Source organism: Aythya marila (assembly GCF_965140915.1).
Source record: "Aythya marila genome assembly, chromosome: 3".
NCBI lineage: Eukaryota > Metazoa > Chordata > Aves > Anseriformes > Anatidae > Aythya > Aythya marila.
In genome coordinates, this window is record NC_139044.1 from 63,718,395 (window position 1) to 63,741,799 (window position 23,405).

The 23,405-nt window shown below is 34.7% G+C and overlaps 1 protein-coding gene across 5 annotated transcripts in view; it reads right to left on the reverse strand.

Moving 5' to 3' along the window:
• Nucleotides 1-23,405, reverse strand: part of EPHA7 (EPH receptor A7) — a 162,835-nt gene that overhangs the window by 84,751 nt on the left and 54,679 nt on the right. For all 5 annotated transcript variants that reach the window (XM_082757667.1, XM_082757665.1, XM_082757669.1 and 2 more), the window contains exons 4-5: nucleotides 21,561-21,716; nucleotides 20,343-20,678 (exon numbers count right to left, since the gene is read on the reverse strand). In XM_082757667.1, coding sequence (XP_082613793.1) covers nucleotides 20,343-20,678; nucleotides 21,561-21,716 — 492 coding nt within the window. The remainder of the gene's footprint in view (nucleotides 1-20,342; nucleotides 20,679-21,560; nucleotides 21,717-23,405) is intronic.

Here is a 23,405-nt window from a genome sequence, read left to right on the forward strand (position 1 = left end):
CTGCACCACCAACATGTTTATCTTGAGATTTTCTATGTATGCTCATGACAAGAAAAAAAAAAAAGACAAAAGAAAAAAAAACAAAATTTCCCAAGATGCTTCATATGTACATGAGTAGTTTTTAATTCACAACCTCATGCCAAAGTCTAACCACTTGCATATTTTGCTGTAACAGATTTGTCTGGTAGTACTTCATATTTATAACCTCTAAAAATAAATAAATAAATAAATAAATAATACTAATACTAATAACAATAAATATTAAATAATAAATAATAAATAATAATAATAAATGCTTTTATCCAGTGTAAAAGCTGTAATTACCTTACATTTCTTTTTTTTTTTTTTTCCTCTACCCTCTCCCTCCCCCCCCCCCCAATGGATTTAATAACATAATTAGTGTTGGTCACCTAACATGATCATTTCCCAAAAGGTCAAAATACACTTTATAATGGTAATTTTAGGTGTTCTTATTGTGAAATTGCATTTGAAATAATTCAGTGCAATAATCTATAAATGAGCATAACAGATTTATGGCAGGTTTTCCTACACTAGCCTGCATTTCAGTGCAATATGTGGGCAGAAGATGTAAGCAGTTTTGTGTCCAGAATTTCTAGAGTAAAATATAACAATTATTATTCTGACTGGAAATGGATACAAATTATGGGGAAAAACAAAAACAAAAACAAACAAACAAACAAACAAAAAACCTCAGAATTTCCATTAAAAAAAAAAAAAAAAGAAAAAAAGAAAAAAAAGATTCTCTGAGATTTTTAGTAGCTTGCATACATGCAAATAACAACTACTGATTTCTATGAAGTCATGAATAATATTGTCAAACAGAAAATAATATTTGTAGTTGAACAGTTAAGTCAGAAGTGGTATCACCTACTCACTTCAAGGTTAAAAGAGTAATGCAAATCCATATAGGCCCCTGATGATCGAGGTAGGATTAACATATTTTCACCTTCCCTAATAGAACTGCTTTGGTACAAAATACATTGTTCTGCACTGTCATGATGTATGGCTCATATTTAGAAATCTGACAGTTCAGGAGTGCATTATGGAATTACATTAAACTGAATACATTTTTGTGCTGCACAGGAAAAGATAAAGAGGCTCCATTTTTTTTTTTTTTTTTAATAATGTTTTTTTTTTTTTTAATAATGGTTTTGCTCTATTTTCTTACTACAGTGTTGTAAAAAACAAACAAACAAACAAACAAAAACAACTACAGTATTTACTGGACTAGTAAATTGTATTCTCTCTGTTTCAAAAAACATGTGGAAGATGTAACTCTATTCCATACAAATCCTAATTGCTTTATAAGAATATGAACTATATTAATTAATAAAACCCTTATTTATAACTAAACCCTAAGCTAAACCCCTTAATTATAAGATCAATTTTGAAAACCTTTGGAATTTGACATGTAAGTGAATTGCAATGTTTTAACTTCTATACAATATTGATGAGTTAAGTAATTGTAAAATGCCAAGAAGAGGGAGAAGAAAAGGAGCAAGGAGAGGGGCTGGAAAGGGGAAAGGAAAGAAGATTAGAAAAAAAAATAAAAAATTGTAACTTAAGGTTAGTCCATATAAGGGTAAGGATTCCTTAGTCCTATGGCGACAGGATAGTGCAAAGTTGGCCATGTGTCTGGAATGTGTAGACAAGGAATTTCTTTAATAACTTTATCCATTCTTGATAGTTCTGCCTTTGCTCATAATCACCTGGGATTGTGAGAAACTGTGTCCAGTGTTTGTCTCTAAAATTTACTTTGTGGTAGCCACTTTTATCAAAGGTTTGAATTTGCTGAATGTCTACAGTTTTATTTCTGGCCTACAACTGACTTTAGCTGTATTCCAAATGAAAAATAAAAATAACAAAATTGGTCCCCAGAATGTAGTATTGTCTGTTGTTTGCACATATTTTTGTTTGATCTTAGAAGACCATCAGATTTAAAATTGTTTACCCCGGAGCAATTATAACAAAAGCTAAAAATTGTATGCCCATATTTTTGAACAACCTTTTCAACCTCTTGAGCTTTAATGGTGTTGTGATGTGGCAGAAAGGAGACACCTCAGTTTTGGAACACTGGCAGTAAAAAAAAAATCCTAAGGTTTTTCTACACGAAGATATAGAGCAATGGTGCTGGTTTCCATAAAATTATTTCTCTTCTTTGGAGTTGTGGGGTGAGATAAAATATAAGCCATGAAAGAGAACTTTAATGTGACCAGTCTTGTTATTTTCAAGTACTATGTGAGCAGCTTATTAACTGCAACAAGAACACATCTTCCCAGGTGCAATTAGGGAATGGAGGAATGCATCAATATTACAGTTTAAAACCTGCTATATTAAAGACCTGCTTTTGTCCCATGGGATACTTATCTAGAACATTGCATAAGTAATCATAAGGATTAGGTTGCCAATAAAATGTCATAATGATTAGTGATTAAAAGCAAAGTTCTAGCAAGAACAAACTATTTCAGAAAGGTCACTATCTCAGGATTTTTAAATAAACATGTATATTGTTAAAATATTCTTAAGGGCTAATCCTGCTACCTGCTCACTGAATCCTCCAGCCAAACTCCACAAGATCCGGGTTTCTTAAAAAGCTGTTGATATACTGTACTCATCCTGTTTACAATCCCTCTTTCATTACAGTTCCCAGGGAAAACATAGAGGGACAAAAAAGTCTGTCAAGGGAAGTTTATACCGGTCAAGGAGAATTTGGCTATTTCTGAACAAAGAGGACCAACACCTCTAGATTAACATGAAAAGAAGGGTTTAATTCCATTATACATTATAACAAGAAAAAAAAAGAAAAAAAGAAAAAAAAAAAGCAGGAAGATTGATAACTTCAACCTATCTTAGCACTTCTATAGCCACTAGCAAAATAGTATCTATACACAAATGGATTTTTCTTCACAATGCTCCTTTGATGCAAGGAAGTCCCATTATCCTCATTCTTCTTATGAAGAACAGCAGCATGAAGAGATTAAGTCATTTATCCAAAGTAACACAAGATGCCTATGGGACTGACTGTGTAATTTATCATGGATCTCCAGAGCCCCAGTCCAGTGCTTTAACCAGTAGACCATTCTTCGTCTCAACTGACAAACCTGCTGTATGTTACCTTAAATGACCTTTCAAAATGGCTATTTTGTACATGCTTTTTGCTCTATCAGCATTCTAAAAGTTGTTAAAACCACAGTCTTGAAGAAAGGCTAATTAAGCACCCTATACCTTGTCTCAACATCAGCTGTGACACTCGAGAACAAAAATAATTTTCAGACCAAATATTGTATTTCTCTTCAAAGTTAGAAGCAAAGCTAAAGCTTGGCAGCTGGCAAAGATCCCTCATGCTCTGCAAATGACCATACTTTAATAAAGTCCTTTTGAGTTTTCTTTTTTAAGGCTTTTATATTCCTGTGACTGAAAACAGTTACTATAATAGCATTATGGAAATCTAAATATATATGGCAAGAACCATTACTTGAGTACTAAAATACATTCTTTCCTGGCAAACTGCAAGCAAAACTAAAGAGATCAGTTTATCATTTGCTAAAGCTGCAAAAAAAAAAAAAAAAAAAAAAAAAAAGCTGAAAAAATGAACACACAAGGAAGTTGATTCTTTTCTTTTTATATGCATGAGACCGGCAATCGTTCTAGGACAATGGGTCAGTAACTGCCTCTAAGGATACAAATTAATTAAAATATGGTATTTAAGGAATAAACTACTGAAGTAGTTTATTCTTTCTTTACCCAGAGAATATGTACAATTACAAATTATCTCTGGTGGTACATCAGCAATGTAAAATTCTCCAGCTACTACATTCACCTGAAGGGATCATAACCAGGAGTGAAATGTTTACTAGGTCACACTCCTTTAATCTTACCTTCTCTTTTGGGTGACTTCCAAAAGCACTGTTTATGATGATGTTATGAAAAAGAAAATGAACTGAGATCATCATTTAAATTCCACACAGTTCACAAACAGCTGTCATATGGTAACAATTTTTGGTCACTGCTTGGGTTGACTGCATTTGAATTAGTGACCTAAAGGTGAAAGTTTCTGGGTTCCAGGATCAATCTCCATACTGTTCATTGTTTTCATTTTCTGAAGTTCAAAGTGGTAGAAGTGAGACTTATATGGCCTCTGCTTTTCATCCAGTTAAATATTTTCAGATTTTTTTCTCTTAAAATATTTCTAAGCATAAGACACAAATATACTAAGTTTTCTCATGTGTGGAAAACTTACTATCAAAATAATAACAATTACATTATTATTATTATTATTATTATTATTATTATTATTATTATTATTATTATTATTATTATTATTATTATTATTATTATTATCAATATTATCAATATTATCAAACATAATAATAATAATAATAATAACAACAACAACAACAACAATTAAATGTGAAAGCAAATTATCTGGTAGATAATCAAATTTTGATATTAAAGAAGTCCTGCAAACAGTAAAGAAGAAGCAGTACTACAATGTCAATACTGCCTTTGTAAAACTGCTTATTTTAAGGGGTTTTAGTAAGGATGTTAAGGATATCAAGTAGCTTGTTTTGGCTAACTTAAAATGATGACAAGATGGAAAAATCTTGCTATCTTAAGATTTAATAATTTCCTTTACAAATTACTTTCTTAATTTTCTTAATTTTCTAAATTTACAAATTACTTTCTTACATACTTTCTTAATTCTATTGGAAAACATTTTTCTAATTCAACAAATCTGTTCTGTACTCAATAAATGAACCTTAAATAAAGCACACATTCTTATCAGCTTCTGCTGTAGAGTACATTTATTTCCATAGTCTAGGAAATGGACCTGTGAAAATTCACATGGAATTCTCAAGTGTATTTGAGGTAAGATGTTTCTGTCAAAACCTTTGTAAAATTTAACCTGCAAAAAATGTTCTTTGCTGGGTGGGAAGAGAACTGAAAGGAAACAGAGGAGATAAGACACTTTCAGAAAAATTGCAAAGCAAGTTCAAAAATAGACATAGTATATCAAGTATAGGCAACTGAATGAAACATTCTCACTACAGTATTATTTATTTTCTCTCATGGAGATAGTTTTTGTTCAGCTTTCCATATACCTCAACTCTTTACCATTTTTAATGAGACAGGCACGAGAAAAAAATAACTTCTTCTACAAATTGATTACCATGATATTTAAACTGCTTATTCAAAAGTACATTTTTAAAGGTCTGTCTTTCACCCACAGAGCAATGAAACACAAACCTGAATGCAATTGCAAATTCCTGTTCTAATATTGGAAGGAATGCATCAGCTCTACAAGGAAACTTTGGCATACCGAGTTCATACTGTAAAAGCTATACATTATTCAAGAGAGAAAAATTATTTCCGTTACCTAGTTTCACAACATGATAACTATTTCTTCAGAGACTGATTGACTTTTATGATCTTTGCTATTTTATTAGCCACCATTTTCTAGCAGTGCCTGTTCCTGCTCTACATTGTGCAAATCTCAGCTGTGTCAACCAAAGCAATCAGACCACAACATTAAAGAGACCCAAGATTTGTTTCATGGCCTATTCAGTTTAAAAACAGACCCAATGCCCATTCAAGCACATATAATTCAGAAGGCCTGCCTGCCAGCAATAAAGACTGAAATTGGATACTTTGTGAGATTAATTACCTAGATAGGGCATGATAATGCTAGTCAAATGGGAAGGTAATTAAAGTGCACCTTCCATGAAAATTATTCATTGCTGATGGATCAGGTGACAGATAAATCAAAAGGCACTTAAAGAAAGCTACAGGTTAACTTGTGAAAGGCCTTTCCTCCCTGCCAGTTGCTACAAATATGGCCGCTGAGTGCAGCTCCACGATGTTGTTCCCATCCTAGGAGAAAAGGCAGGACTGTAATGCAGCCTCTGAGAAAGAGGAACCTTTAGAGAAGTTATCAGCATTGTGCCTGCAGACAAAGGGTCAGCTAGAGTGGAACCAGTCAGCTGGCACTTTTCGGATTACTAGACCTCTCTGCTTGTATCCCATAAAGGAGTATTGCAACCATAAAAGGCAGCAAGTGATGAATTAATAAGTTGACTAGTCCCCCGGGTGCAATCCTTATAGATGGAGGACATGCTGTGGTAATCAAACGGGGTTATAAATTGTGTACGTTGAATGGCACAAAATACATCTCACTTCATCACCGTTAAGTCAAGACTTCCTGAATTTGTCATTAACTCTTTAACTTCAATATATTTATTTAAACAGTAAAAGTAAGAGAAAGAGCTTACAATAACAAAAGGGCAACTGATACTACCCAGTGGGATACACAGTCTAATGGAGATCAGTGACTCTTACTTTTTAAAGCAACGGGTCAAACTGCACTCCTTTTACACCAAACGTGCCCTTGAGATGTACTGATTAAGTTGAAAACATTCAATTAAATGCATTTCTGAACACCTAAAAAATACAGGATCAAATCAGATTTTATTGCTTGTTTGTGCAAATTTCTAAGTATTCATTCCCTAATTGAAAAAAAAAAATAAGAAGAAATATTTACATGAGTAATTATTTCCCGGATTTTAGAGAAAATGTCAAAACTATCTTTCTCTGGATGTAACATTTGATAATTAAAATGTGTGAAAATGGATAACTGAATAATTACCTTCTTATCTCAATGGATTCTTGAGATCACAACTCTCTAGGCTGTGATCTAACTTTTCAGTGGAAGTTAAATGAAAAGAAAATTTATTCTATCCTTTTCTTTATTTTAAAAGCAGTAAATAGCCATTTTGAAGGCCTTAGAAACCTACCAGGTTTAAAGAAAACCTAAAACTGCCTTTGAGTCAGAGCACAAATAAGCAAGAAGACCTTTGCAATCCTCTACTTAATTTCTTCTCTTCAAAATATAATTAAGGTTTTCCCAGATTTTGAAACAACAATTCTGCATGTTTCATAAATAACTTCTAAACTATTTGTTGTGTCCTCTGATTTTCCCTTCCCTAGGCTTCATAGTGAGTTGTTGAAATGAAAATTTAAATGAATACTGAAAACTAATGTAAACTTTAAAAATATGAAGTGCAAACCAAAACCCTTTTTGTATGGCCAATGTTAAACCATAAACAAATTTCTAAACAGAATTTGTGGCACTGAGCATTACTATTCCCAATCTGTGTAAGTATTCCGTATTCACAGGAGTCTATAAGAAAAGAGGCTTGGTAACCATGCGCTATCTTCACCATACTTGTCAGATGTAGTATTTCCCCCAGGAAAGGAGTTTTTGCTGATTTTGTGCAGTTTTGTCACTTTAAGATTAGCCTATTACAGTACTTCCCAAGAAGTTAAATTTTATAGACCTCTTAATCTATAAATACAGCTCAGTAAAATTAGTGAGCTTAAACTATTAAACTAAACTGTGGTAGAGTTGAGTTGCTCATGCTGTTAGTTCATTAGCATGGTTAGCTTGTTGGGCACAGCTTAGCTGCCTCCCTGCTAGGCAATGTTCAGACATGAGTCTACAGTTAGAATGGGCCAAGATTCTTCCCTGGTGGGCAACCTCAATGTGGACACAGTTTGGGAAGATAAACAGGTATAACTTTGCAAGCATCAGCCCTGACCATGGACCCTGGCCTTATCTGTGTGGGCATAGCTTTTGTAAACAGGGAATGCACTCTTCTTTAGGGTTTCACTGCCTGTCTGCTAGTATCCAAGGAGCATTTGAGCTCTTGGTTTTGATCTATAAATTGCTAAGCAGGATGAGACTTTTCTGACTGAGAGATCACCTCCATCCTTTACTTCTGCTGTAGTCAGCAAAGGTGTGAAAGGTTTTTTGGCATCTAGAAATTACTCTCCAAAGCATCATGACTGTGATAATATTCTGGGAGCCTGAGGTACCTTCCAGGGCAAAGGTTGAAAAACTGCTCCCAGGAGGATGGTGAAGGAGTTCACTTTAATTTATTGCTCATGGAAGGTTATCTCTTTGTAATTATTCTGTGCCACTGCATGGCTGAGCTAATTTATTGCCTACACAAATGTATATAATACTGATGGGTGGTCATCACTGCATTATTGTAGGTAAGATAAACTGTAAGGCACCTGCATCCCACCTAATGGGGGCTCTTAACTGCTGTTAAAGTAGAAAGCAAACATAGAATAAATAATTTATATTTTTGAAACATTTTAGCATTAGTGCTGTAAACTGTAATCAAATGAAATAACCCTAAAGACACAACTGTACGTGCATATCCTCACTAAATATCTCAGCTAATTCTGCCAATGGTAAAAAATCTTCAAACAGTCGTAGTAACATGAATTACTATTAGAACTAGCAAACTATTTTTTAAGGAGTCTTAAAATCCTGAAGACAAGAACTTATATTTTAATGTACTTGTTAAGTATTTTATTGAAAATAAAAAGAATCGTGTAAATATTTACTGTTAACAATGTGGCAGAAATTAAAATTTGCATATATGGGGGTGGGAGGAAGGGGGCATTCAAGGCATTTTACTTTTGGCAGTTAATTTAGGTGACTAAATAGGGAAGGTAATCTAAAGCTTCCTCTGTAATTAAGGATGAGTCAATGCACAATTCCTAAATTTGGCTTCTGTTCCAAATCATTCCCTAAAGAAACCTATCATTCTCCACTGACTACAACAATGTAAATATCCTCCAAAGATTTAATTGCTAATGTTTAATGCCAACATCAAAGAGCAGAATGTTTAGCCCTAAAATATTTTATGAGATTAAATCTACACAATATAAAGCACAATGACAGGTTTCCCTTTTCATTGCTAGTTAAGCTGCAATACGAATACTTAGAACTAAGGGTGAAATTCTGATTTCAGCTACACAGGGGAATATTTGGAATAATTCCACAGGAGGTCCACAGAGACAGATCATTAGAGCATTGGCTCTGAAATATTACCATTGAATTCCTCATTTCACAGGCTTGATGAGAGGCTCTATGAACTTAAATAGACTCTTTAGCGAAGTAAATGGCATTTCTCCATATAAGCATCTGAGTTTACTGGCTCTGAATCTGGCCTGCTGACTCAGCTGCTACTATGAAAAGAGCTTGGGTCCTGTGAAGAAAAATGAGCACTCTGTGACACAGTAGGAAATGTGGTACTCAAAAAGGAGAAACACTTAGATGACAGAGACTGTCAGAAGGAGAGATGCTAGACACATCCATCAGCAAGTCTGAGAAAGAAGATACACGAACTTGAGGATCTGCTTCTGTAAATGCAAACATGAGTGGAAACCCTGGATTTAGTGGACAATCCTGTACAACTATAAACTGTTGAAGCATAGGTAAAAGTTTAGGAGAGCCATTCTTAAAAAGAAAAGCTATGAATAACAATGGGAGGACTTGCTGTTACAGCTCAGTTCAGAGGAAGTGAGATCTGGCTTAAAAAGTCTGGAAAATACAGTAGAAGAAAGAGAAAAAAAAAAAATTAAGCTGCAAATATACATGTATGCATGTATGTGCATCTCCCCCTCTTCTCCTGTCTTCTTGTGCCTGTACAAAGCTGAAAGAAGATGGAAGAAAGATAAGAAACATCCCATTTTGCACTTTGCAGATTTCTTTCATTAACATTAGAAAAACTCCAGCAGTTTTGTGAATAATTTTCTTACAGTTTTCTGTGTTTCAAGTGGATTCACTTACACCTGATACAGGATTTACCTCATTCAGGTACAGGTCTTCACTGGACTGCTAACTTCAAGTAGGATTTTAAGATTTCTACTGTTCTGTCAAATGTAGTTAAAAATGATCAAAAATTATTGAAAGATGAAAGAAAATTGTCCAAAGAGATACACAGATAGCACACTCACACAGCCTCTTTAGGAAACGGAACTAAAAATAGCCTTTTCTATATTAGCATGAATAGTTAAATTGCCTAAGTCATATGAATTATCCTGCTTGCTGTGTAGATTATCCTGAAAAATTAAGAGTACAGATGAAAAAAAAGCAAGTTTGGGGGTTTTAACTACAGCTGTTATTTAAGCCTGCTTTATTTTGTAGGTTGCTATCACAGTCTTAACAAACTACCTTCTGGAAACATAAAATGCAGTTTGTTACAAGCTTGAATTTAGGACAGTTATATTGGTTGAACAATAAGAAGATTTCTTTATCATTTTCATGAGCATGATTTAGTTGACTTATGTTCACAGGCAGACATAGTTATGTAACACATAGCTCAGACAAATGGCTCTGTTCTTTATCTTCTCTATTCTACTGTAGTTAATGACCAAATATTGTTAAAAATTGGGACACTAATTATCTGATGTCGACATGTTATGGATAATTAAGAATTGCTCACTCTGAAGCCACGCTAATTGTTTTTCACAGGTCTCCTTCTCTTGTCCTTGTGTCCTCAACAAGGCAAGCAGCTACAGGTTTGTGCATACATCTCTGTCACGTACTTTGTCACAGAACATACATCATCCTTTCTGGCTCATCCCCGATTAATTTTGCTGGCTTGCAGCAATTATCTCTCCCTTTGTGACTGACCTCCTGGTAAATGGAGTGCAAGATAGCTGGGCAATTTTTTCCTGTGTAGTTTACCACTTAATTGATCCTTGTTGGCTGCCCACAGTAGCATATACTAAACTTAAGTCATAAAATGGTTGAAATTGAGAGAAAGTGGTTACCATGTTTTAACAATTGTAGTTGACAGCTGTAAAAATCAGATCTTGATAACATTCTTTCATTTACCCTATTACTTGGATCAGTTGGTTAAAGCTGTTAATGATCCGCTTGGATCAATGTCTTTTGCTTGTAGCTATAATTTACTGCATTGGTGGATTAGTACAGGTGTTTTCATAGATAGCTCTGCATCATTCCACCAGACTGCTGTCTGCATCAAATTTGCTTCCATTCACCACTAACGAAGCAAAGAAAAAAATAATCATCATCTCCTATCTTAACGTTAACTATTGAACTGAGGACAACACTTTTATTGTAGTCAATTTGCAGGCTTCAACCATGGTTTACTCAGTAAATTGCCCTACGAATTTCCTCTAGAAATAGACACAATATATTTTGACTATACTAGGAAAGAACTACAAAAATGCCAAACTGCACAAAACAATTCATAAACTAAAGAATATTAGATATAACTGTTCAATTAGGAACATACCCACGGAGCCAGGGCTGTTTGTATCACAAGCAAAGCCAAAGAAACTACACAGGGCAGCAAAATGTCAGAGATGGCAAAAATTGTCTAGTCATACTAATTTCTGGGACTATTCCAGAACCTAGAGAATCTGCTGCTGCCTGTGGAGATGTCATGGCTTACACAGAGATGTAAGTCACCAATGGCTATCGCTATTATGTCTTCTCTTCTTACTACCCCACTAGCATTAGGAGGATCAAGCCCAGCTCTTCATGGACCTTCACTTTGCTCTAGCTTTCCAGACAAGCTTGGCTATCTTCACCCTTGCCTGCCAGAAGTGAACCACCCATTCTTGGGCTATCAATACTTCCCAAAACAGCTGGAAGGCCGAGGACCAGAAATGAAAGATTTGTATTTTTTCACCTAATAGACTGTTTAGCTAAGACTGTGTTTTTCTTATATAAAAAAAAAAAAAAAAAAAGGCTTCCTGGTACATGCAACAAATAAAAAGTAAGTAGCTGAATAAAATATGATCTGTCCTGAAAGAGCAGCAGCAGAATCTCTATATTTCTAATTAGAATATATACATGAAGCAGACTGGAAATATATTGTCTTAAAATGCTGGACAAATCTACTTGGCATCTCTTGATAGACAGTTAATTTTCAGATTGAACCTCAACACTAAGTGGTGGACTGAACCTTGATTTAAGCTCTTGATTTGAGACATTCACTGCCACTTCACGCAGCAAATTTTTGGCATACTAACTACACTAGCTGTCATAGATTCACCACAAAGATCTTTCAGCTATTAAATGGCACCAATGTGAGCAATCTCTCCCATCTAGATAGAAGCTGCACACTTAGCTATTCTATAATTTAAGCTTAATGGAGAAACTTCTTTAGCTCTCCCTGTTGTTAAGCTGTATTCTCTCTTTTACAGATTTCCACAGGAATCATTACAGTGGGCTGGCTCATTGCCATGCTGTCATCAAATGTTTCACTCTACAGAGATGTTACAGTTGAAGAATTTTTTAATTTAGTACATACAAGCTCAATTAGCGTTTCAGTTATGATGGCACTTATGCATTTGCAATAGCACCTTTCAATAGTGTTCATTTCTCATTGAAAAGCATCTGTGCACTTAGAGGATTTTGTTTGTTCTAGTGACAATGGGACTGGAATTCTTCAACAGGTCTGAAAGAAACCATCAAATATTAGGAAATGCAGGGTCAAAATATCTAATGTCTATGATCTACAACAACTATGATCTTTGAATCCTTTGAATTCTGTCTAGGCAACATAACAAAAAGATGAAACATCTTAATAATAAATTACTGAAATACGTTCTTAGAACTCATCATTACAGCAGTTTTGTTTAGATTAATTTAAGCTGTTTATATTGTTCTGATGTACTGATATAATGATTTAAGTTTTGTTAATTGAAGGAGTTCAGATCTATTTTGTAAATACTGAAAAGCAAATCTTCCCCATGCTTTTATGAGGCAAGCTATTAGTATCACAGGCAAGCATCACTATTAGGTACAAATGAGAAAAAATAACCTCCACCAAACAAACCAAAGACATTTTTGAAAACATTTATGACAGGATCAGAACAGGCTTTCCCTTTTGCCAGTTTCTCCACTGTACTTCTCCTCTATTCTTATGCCTAAATCATCCCACTATTTTGCCTAACAGAAATTCCTAAGGAAATTCTAAAGTTTCAGAACTTTACCTACTTTTCATAGTCATCAACATGAAATTATTTTGGAAAAGGAACAACATATTTGGCCAATGTACCAAATAAATAGCATTGCATTCATGAAATCCTACTGGTGGTGTTCAGCACTTGATACTTCATCCAGATATCATACTACTGTTAAGAGGAAGTGGAAAAAGGAAGATCTGGAGATGCAGTTTTGCTGCCAAAATCAGGTATGTTAAACCTTTCTTTGCACATGAGATAACTAGTTACACTGTGTATCAGCATATATAAATGTATCAAGCAATTTATTGTTTTTGAACTGTATCTTGAAAGTCTTTGTCCAGGTCTTTACAGAACTAACCGTATAATAAATTACATTATACAAATTGTATAATAAAGCACAAGTACTGTTTAGCTCCCATTCACTCTAAAAGGATCTACCACCATGAGATGCAATCTAACTATGGATGAAGGAAAGAAAGAGCAGAGGGCTAAAAACTGACCTAGCAGGAGTCAGAAGTAGAGCTCTTATTTCACACACCTTTCTGGAAACATTCATAGAAAATGTGATGCTACCACACACATTTTTCTTTTCAGGATTAGGTTTAGATTTTCATCACTATTTTTAAAAAGACAATTGGAGTAACTGACAAGATGTCCATCTGAGGAAATGTTCAGTCTATATTTGTAACGTTAGAACAAAAAGTGTCTCCAAGTCTCTTATTTCACCCTGGCAAACAAATCTCTCATTTCTTTGGATAGATTGTACTATCGTTTTCTTCCTCAAGTACACAGTTACTTGTTTTGTAACTGGTGGAAGTCTGCTTTAGTAGCACATGTTTGACTGTGATGACATAACCTGCTACTTCAATAGTTCAGTGCATGGGAAAGTAACAGCCCTGTGGTTGTTATGTTCCTCCCAGCAGGTTGTTACAACACATTTAATATACCTAGCAACTTGATCTGTCTATACCTAAATCAGAGCTTGGGCTGTGTGAAGCTGAAGCTTTACTTTGTTTTCGTATAGCTGAAAGCTCTACTGTAGCTTCCTACTATGTTTATTTCTAAATATCGTAAAATTCACAGTCTCTACTAGAACTCTTAGTATCTTGGCAAAAAAAAAAAAAAAAAAAAAAATGATATCTGTTTCTAAAAACTTTTATTTTAGATCTGGACAGGGGAGTTTTGATACCCATTTGAAAAACAAATTAAATCACATTTCTAGTACACTTGAATAAAAAATCAAATGTCATTCAGCTACAAACTGATGTGTAAAAACCTGCTACAGTCAGAGTCAAAATGTGATATGAAGTTTCATTTCAGGATGACAAAGTGCCCATTGCTTTGGTTCCTGTGTTCTGATAGAGCATAAGGTTCAAATCCTGCTCCTATTGAAGTCAATGACAAAACTTCCATTGACTTCAGTGGTGCAGGATCAGACCCTAAGCAACACAGCTAACATTTGTTTTCTTGCTTTCTCTCCTATCTTTCAGTGAAAAATATTAGAACAAATTAGAACTAAATGTATTAAAAAACAGCACATACTATCAATGGACTATTATGTGGTAAACTTTTTTTTTTATAAAAAGACATATTGCTTATTATTTAAAGTTTATATATCTATATATATACATATTACATATATGCATAAAATTGTCAAAACTAGGTATCAGATATGCCATAGTTTACTATAGTATATGTAACAGTTTCCTTCTTTGTGAAAATCCTAAAAAACAAATAAATAATAATAATAATAAAAAGAACTAATCTTACAATAACGCCAAACCTAGCAATTCTACAGTATTTCTATAACCTTGTGGATTTCACTGCATTAAATATGACCTGATATAATCAGTGAATGAACAAACTATTTTCACCAATCTGATGGTATTTGCTATACAGAGACTGGAACTTTTACTAAGTTTTTATCCATCAGCTTAATTCAGGCAAAAATTCAGTTACTACCTCCTGTCAAAATATCTGCATTATTAGCCTAGGGTAATGTGATTTGAAACCAACAGACAGTCTTAGTACACAGAAATAAACCAATCCATTTTTGAAATGTAATGAAAGGACATATAAAAACTAGAGGAATAATAACTACCACATATTCATTTTTACTTTGATTTTACCCTTTTAAATAGGTGGCCATGGAGTGCAGAGTACATGGAGTACAGTAGAACTATGTTGTCTGTTCAGAAAAAAGCCAAAACAGATTAGAAAGTATCTTAAATATTATTAATAAAAGGCACTGATATCTTTGTAGCTCCCATTAAATAAAACAAGCAAAACGGAAACTCAAAGAACAGTCACTGTAACATATGTGTTTCTAAGAACCTCAATTTAATGCAGGTGGTTAGGAAAATTTAGTTTTAAAATGTGTCTTTCTATAGGAAATGTTTTTCCCAGGAAAACGTTTGGTTAGAAAAAAAAAGAAAAACATGATTTTTATAATTGGAGCTATTTTTAAATGAAGCAATGGTTTGAAGTATATATGGAGATAATTTAATCCTATCAATATGGGAAAGCTGATCTGCGATTGAAAGCTGGAAGATGAAGCATAGCTCAAAAAGTAGTCACTAGCGGGAAATCAAATGAAACCTGAAGCCAAAGGAAGTCCATTGAAATGGGAAAACATACCAACAGTGTTCAGTTGAACACTGAAGCTATTTACAATAAGCCATCATGTACCACCAGACATGAACATTGGATGGAAGGCATAGATGAAAATAGATTAAAACAACATGGAGGCAGAATGGGAAGACACTACAATGGTCTGGGGAAAGGAGAAAAGTGAGACTAGCACTGAACAGTGAGGTCAAAGCGACTGGAAAAACCACAGGCATAAATCTTCTTGATTGCTGCCTCTGCTTTAGCACATGGCTGAAGTGAGTCAAGCTTAAGTGAGACTGACAGGGAACAGCAAGGAAACAGATGGTCAACAGTGTGGAGACTGTGACATAGGAGACTTTCAAAAATGAGTAGAGATAATTGAGAGCTGAGGAAAATGAATACAGAAGCAAAGAAGAGAAAAATGATGAGCAGCAGTGAGCAAAGGATAATTTGAGTATGAGGAAATTCAAAGCATCTCTCCTGTTCAGAAAGACTTTTGAAGTACCTAAGAAGAGCAGAATCCATCCCATGCTTTCATTCATTTCTTCTTGCCATATATTTATAGTGGTACTCTTGCTAATAGGTGTGATTTCATAGCATGTCATGTTTTTCTCTTTAAGTTGTTGGGATAATGCAACTTTGAAAGATTCAGGTGTCTTGTTTGGTTTCTTTTTTTTTTTTTTCTTTTTTTTTTTTGTACCTGTGTGAGATTTGGGATCTGCTTCATGTAGGGAAAGGCCAGAAAATATGAACTCTAAGCGGTCAAAAAAAGGGAAAGGAAATCAGCATATACAAAATAAGTTGTTACTAAAAACAATGATCTTAAGACTAAAGACTATGTTTCAATTATGGAATTAATCCATTTTTTTTTTAACCATTTCAAGTTATCAGTATTAACTGCATCTGAAAGGGCAGCATGAGCTAACAGTGCTGTGGGGGACTTCTCTCTTGCTGTGAAGAAGCAAGCAAGTGAAGAACCAAGTGTCTCCTTGGAAATGGTTGGATATGCTTTTTTCTTTCTAGTAAAGACAATTATTTCAAATAAAGACAATTCAAACTGGCTCAGTATGTTTTTTTAAATTTTCTCAGACCCTGCTGAATGACAAGGTTCATCCAACCCATCTCAATCTTTTACAGAATCAGGGTAGGATGCATGAATATCACCCCTTACCAGAGACCAGTCCATTGTCCATTTACTTTTCAGAGGAAAGGATGTTGAAAGACAGTTTTAAAAATGCATTATTTTTGCAAAAGTGTCAAGAGAAAAAATACACAATTATTACTGAATCATTTTTTCAGGATTTACGAGTGTGTAAGTGCCAAGATCTGACAAATATTAATTTGCCATGAAACCTACACAATTCCATTAGACTTTTGAGTGTTTTATGGAAAAACTGTAAAATTTGGAAATAAATTTGATAGATCAAAGGAACTTCCAGTACCACCTGAAGATGAATATCCTAGTAGGGAAGTGGCAAATTTTATCTTCAGTAAACAACCATTCAATAAGCTTGCAAAGCTTGTGTTTGTCAGCTGTTCACCAGCTGCAGCTCTTCAGTACATCCCCCTGTTGTAACTATGGCTTGGTCACATTTAAATCTGAATTCTGTGAGGATGCAGGGGTTCACATAGACCAGCTTGCATTACTGGGACGACATCCTGTATTCTTTATATGATGCTGGATGAGCAAGATACGAAACAGGATGATTTACTCCTTGGGGACTTAGGGCACTCAAACTTTAACCCTGATTCTCGGTCATTTTTTTCATGCTTTTGTTAATAAAAAAAAAAAAAAAAGTGAAAGCCTCACAGTTCTTGGCTGCGGCATAAAAATATGGCATATGACAACTGATAACCTAGTCACAAAGACTTTAACACAGGGAAATGAATAGTGGTAGGTCATATGTATGTATGTGTGTGAGCAGTGTGAAATGCTACCTTCCTACTTGTAGTCGTTATGTTATTTTTACAAATACAAATAGTTGTTTGTTGTGGTTTTTTTTTAATCAACCACCTGGTTCTTTTCTGTGACATGTTCCCTTTCTCACATCAGAAGCTTGTTATATGTGGGTGAAAAAATACTGAATATATCCCATAACCCCATTCTTTTATTTCCTATTATCCTATTATTTCCTATTATTTAATTTCCTATTATCATTACAAAATTATTTTAACGTTTTGAATATGACCAGAAAGCATCAATTCAATTAAAACAAAACTACAAAGGGAAAATCTCACTGCAAGTCTCTGTGCAACTGGTGAACCTAGTAATTATATATAGCCACCTATTGTGCTAGGATAATAACATGTGAAGAAGGTTTAGTTAGACACATTTACACACATAAAAAGCAATATGGGCAAAGAAAAAGTCATTTTTGCCAAAACTATTGAACAGTCACATAGTAACAAATGAGAGCTGCATGAACTCTAGTTTACTTGGCTATAAATAAATCCAACATTTTCCTTCTCTCTGTGGTAAAATAAAATAGAAGCACAGAAGCATAACAGTCTCCTTTGAGCAACCGGTCTCTTTCTGTTCAATTATAGTCATCAATCTGTTCCACCTAAAATATTTTCCTCCTTGAGAAACCAGAGAAATCAGTATTAGGATCCACAACAAGCTGTTACAAAAAATAATGTAAAAGAGGTCTTTCCTTTTTTTGAATGCATTTGTTCTGAAAGACCGTATTTTCTTTAACATTAATTTTGTAATTCAGGTGAAATAGGCTGCATTTATACTGCACTTTTAATCAGAAAATCTCAAAGTACTTAATGAAGAAAGATAAGGGTTATCTTCATTATAGAAATAGAGAAAAGTAACAAAGAAAACTTAAAGCCAATTTTTGTTCAAAACATTTTTCTTATGTATGTTTCTTTTATATGCCCAACTGGAAGCATTTAAATTCTGATATTCAGAAGTGCTAAATAGACAAAGCTTCAGCTGTACGAGGACCCTTTTTCTCAAGAGTGACAGTGTTCAGACTCTGCAGCATTGGGAAATGCTTGCCTGTGCATAATCCCACAGCAAATTGGAGAGAACAGGGTGAACAGGGTCAGGTGTCCTGCTGCATTTTCTTATACAGCTTGTCTAGGTGGGTGAATGTCTTTCCATTACTTGAAATCACTATGTCCAATTTAGATGTCTTATGAAAGTTATAGTTTCAGTAACATCTCTGGACTTGACGTAAGAATCATTTTGTAAAATCATATAGCTCATGTATAACATAACACAGGACAACAATATCATGTCTCCTGCCTATAAAAACCCTATGCATCTATGACTACGAGACCTCAGGGGAATTAACTATTATGAATTTTCTTGGGGGGTAACATGCCAAAGTTCTGAATAAGACTTCTTCATCTTCCCAAGATGTGATACCAGTCACTGAATTATACTGTCTCTTCCTTTATGCTGTGTGCCACTGACTCATCCAAGAACATGAAGTAAAGCCTATTTGATTTAGCTAAATAGGAAAAAAGTCCAAATCCTCTTTATGTAGCAGTGCTGTAGAGAGCAGAACACTGTCCACCTGTGCACATTTGAAGAATTACAGGGAATTATTTTAAAGATGAAGAGTCAGGATGCTAAAGTACTATAATATTTGGAATAAGAATAGTTTCAGGGTAAGTTCTCTGTACTCAAAAACTCATCAGAAACCTCAAGAACTGAACGAACACAGAGAGCAATCCTTTCAGTCACAGAGATGGTTCCAAAATCATATGAAATGTGGATTTTGTATGCAGGTAAGCACTATGGGGAAGTTAAAAAACACATAAATATTCCAGAATAACTTTAACAAATACATAAAATATCCTGCTTTTGTGGGTGAGAAGTGGGGAATGTGAATTGAAGTAAATTTCTTGTCCTTTTAATTATTTTTTCTAAGTGACCATCTTTAAAGTAGCTAAATAACTACAGCTTTCCCTGTTTGTTCATTGTCCGTGTATGGTAAGCTTGTCCTCAGTGCCAAGCATTACTGTAAGGGAACAATTCTACCAGAAATTATATATGGTTAAAAAAAGAATAGCTTGATCACAATAAAAAATTTGTCCCAGATGTAACTATGAAATATCCTTTTAAACATTGGTTAGCTGTTCTTATAGCAAACAGCAGTTATTCAGCTCATGTTTTCTTTTAAGGCATTTCTTTGGAAGCAAGATCTTGCAATTAATGTTTGGTTTAAGATAAAAAAGATACAAAAGTTTAGTTTTAATATCCTCTCTTAGAACCTACAGTGAACTACAGCAGATCCAGAGGCCTATGATTTTTAAAAAGAAGCAACCTATCATTTCAGAAACCCAAATCAGAGAACTCAGCGTGCAGACAAATAAAGCCCTTTTCCCCCTGGGGTGATACGCTAGTTTGATTTTATTTTCCCTGACATTTCACCTGTCAGATTATGATAAGTAGAAGAAACAAAGAATAATCATCACATTCTCGTTGAATCTCATAATCAAATATCTGGAAATATAAGATAAATTAGAAATGTAATCCTGAGGGAAAACATGAACACCAAAAAAACTATCAGTTATCCAAAACATCTTCCAGTGACCCAGGACTCCCACATAGGTTTAAAAGATTCAGAAATGAAGCCTGCATAAGATCGTTGCATCTACTTTTTCTTCAAGTACTAGGAAATGACCTACAATAATATAAGAAAAAAAAATGTTGCGTAATAATAATAAAGCTACATGTTTTCTTTGAGTCTTTCATGCTGCTTTCTGAAGTAATTCCTGAGGCCAATAAACAGAACAGATTATCATGAAATACTATAAACTCAAATTAACTAGTTGGCAAGGTGAAAAGACTAATGAGCCAGAACACACCAAACATGTTCCTGATTTACTGCATCTGCAGTTTATGTGTTCCCAATTTCTCTTAGTGTTGAGATTCGTAAGTGATGAAAACTTACCTGCTTGACCAGTGGTAATACTGACAGCTGCAAAAAGCCTCTGGGAACGACTTAAGTCAGAAACCCCGTTCACAGCTTCAACTTCAAATGTGTAGTTAGCATGAGCTAGCAGGTCCATGACAGTGACATAATTATCTACTAATCCAGTTTGCTGGGGCATATATCCAATGTTACTTCCACAGGGAACACATTCGCCCTGCTCCCAGCTGCACCTCTTGCACAAAATGCGGTAGGTCACATCATTTCTTCCCCCATTGTCAGCAGGAGGACTCCACTCCAAACTCACAGTAGTCTGGTTGATATTGAAAATGAGGTTCTGTGGTGCAGATGGAGGTCCTGTGTAACACAAAAAAAAAAAAAAGTCCAGCATCATGCGCAGAACCACCATGGGACATGCAGCTAGCATTCTAATTACTGAGACAGAAAATAGTTGAAGCATTTTTCTTCACATAAACATTTCATTATTTTTTACTGCAAGCTGTATAAAAGCTTCCTTGAACTCACTTGGCAAGAGCTTATTTATTTTCCATTAAGGCATCAGGCTAACAATTGTCTGTGTATTTACTGTACTGACTTGAGATGTTTCTCTTCTGTGCAATTAAAAAGATTGGTTAATGTACCTTAAAGGTTGCTTTTTATAGTTTTCCTAGTGTAGGATTTTTTCCTTTCTTCTAAAAAAACAGAATCAACTTCATCTATTTCTTTGTTATGAGCTCTGATATGATTTATAGATATTTGGCGCTGCTTTGGATTTAGGAGACTTCCACTATTTGAACCACCAATCTGTGCGGGCTAGTCTATTTCCAGTTGGAAGGTTAAGCCAGATCCAATTACAGTTCAATCAAAGCTCAAATCCGCACAGGTTACTTTTCATGTTACTCTTTTTTGGTATTATATCACATAAAGCGTATTGTCTACAACAATTTTAAAGCCATGGGAAAACTATGTCTGTATGCTATTACAATGAGTTACACGTTTAGCCAACATGTAATGTTTTCCAATGTTATATCAAGCAAATGTGAAAACTACATTTATACTGATTCCATACTCACTGTCAACTTTTTTTTTCTTTTTTTTTCCCTCTGCCTTTCAATTTCATTTACTGTAGTAAATGTACCTTTCAAATATAGGAAAAGTCAACCAAAACTACCAGCTACAAATGGCTGCACCTGGTTGGTTAAGCAACGTCCTTCACTATTAAATTCATGACTGACTCACTTGTGCATGCGACATATGGTGGATCAGAAGGTGCTCTGTAATAGCTATCTTCACAGTCGCATCTTGAAGATCCTTCCTTGTCAGAAAAGCTGTGAGTAGGGCAGCGGGAGCACTGCAGATCTTGTGAAGATGATTTGTAGAACCCACGGCCACAAGCTAAGGTGGAACAAAACAAATCAAGATTTAGATTTGCACAGACCACTATTCTGATTTTTTTTCTGTCCCTGTCATATGCAGTACATGCTGCTGAGAACACCTAAACTACCCACTCTATTACAGTGGCAAAGTCAAGAATTCAGAATTTCTTTTTCTTCAGTTGGTGCTATTAATGATTTTGTGGCATTTTTATGAATGCAAGCATATGCTAACCTCAGCAGTTAGCAGCACAGTGTTTTAACACAGAAGGCCACAGAAATATAACAGGCATAATTTTTCACCAAAGAAGAGTACAATAATGTACTCAACATTATTGAAATTATTGAAACACATTATTGAAACACAAGGGAAAAATGTCTGAAGAAGCTCTTATTTAAGGCTACTAAAATATTTCTGGTATCTGAACCAGCTAATTTGGAATTAATGGAGCAAAGGTTACTCTACCCTGATCTGAGAAACCCAAAGAAGCTGTAAACGACTAGCAAACCCTGATCCCCAGGAAAGAATGAGGTGTGAACACTTGTTGGACAGGCAACGCTGGTATAGAACAAGCAGAAAGAGTGGGAGGGCAGACATCATAAACTGCACAATCACATTATTTTTTTTGCCAGTTTCACAGATAGTTCCAGATTTAACAAAACCTCCAAGGAAAAATTAGAAGGTGGATAACTGGAAATATGCATGCCAGATCATTTCATATTTTGTGTTGTGGGCTGTGAACCCATGAAAGTAAAAATGTGATGTGTTCCAAAACTTATAGTTAGAAACATTTTTTTATCAGCTATTGTCACACTTCCCAAAGCAGAAACATGCCTATAACAACACTCTCAAGCAGAGGAATGCAACTTAGAAAGCCAGCTTCAGAAGTGCTTAACTACGTGGGCATTAGGGGAGAACAAAGAAGGAAATGGACATCACACAATGTTCAAACTGGGAACAGATTAAGACTTCATTTCAGCATTGAGATTATGGGCACACTTACAAACACTGCTGACATGAAAAACTGATCACAAAAGTCCTCCAGAACTTTCTAATAAAACAGAAACTTTTTCAACCATATTATTTTATTGAAGTTCTTTTTTTTTTTTTCCATCCCTCATAGGCAGTCTAACCTTCTTCTAAGCCTTCACCTATATGTAAAGAAAATGGACTGTGGGTAACACTTAGCATTGCATATCAAAATATTAAAGCTAGTTAAATACTCATTCTGAATTCAGAGAGAGAGAATTTACTTTGGTTATATTCATATTTGCTTGAATGTTTTCTCAGAACAGAAATGCAAAGTATCTGAAGACACTGATATTTAGAGCAGTTATTTCAGTTTTTGGGTACTGCAGTGACAGAAAGAGCAAGAAAACAATGAGCTTTATCTAAATCTCACTGAATTCGATGAAGAGTGTCTTTTACTTTAGTAGTATTTGGACTAGACTCACAGCACAGTTGTGGCCACATGATTCTAGTTAATCTGTTGAATCTTATGAAACTGAGAGAAAAACTTGGAGGTAAGATAATAGATAAAATTGATGAATTAGTGTAAACAACACTGGATCACACCATTCTAAGATAAAAGGAAATTCTGACTCTGTACTACTCTCTATAAATATATTGCCTTTCTAAAGAAAAAACATGTCTAAAGGACAGAAATTGCCATATCATTTACTTTGTCATGCTGAAAAAAAACAACAGTAA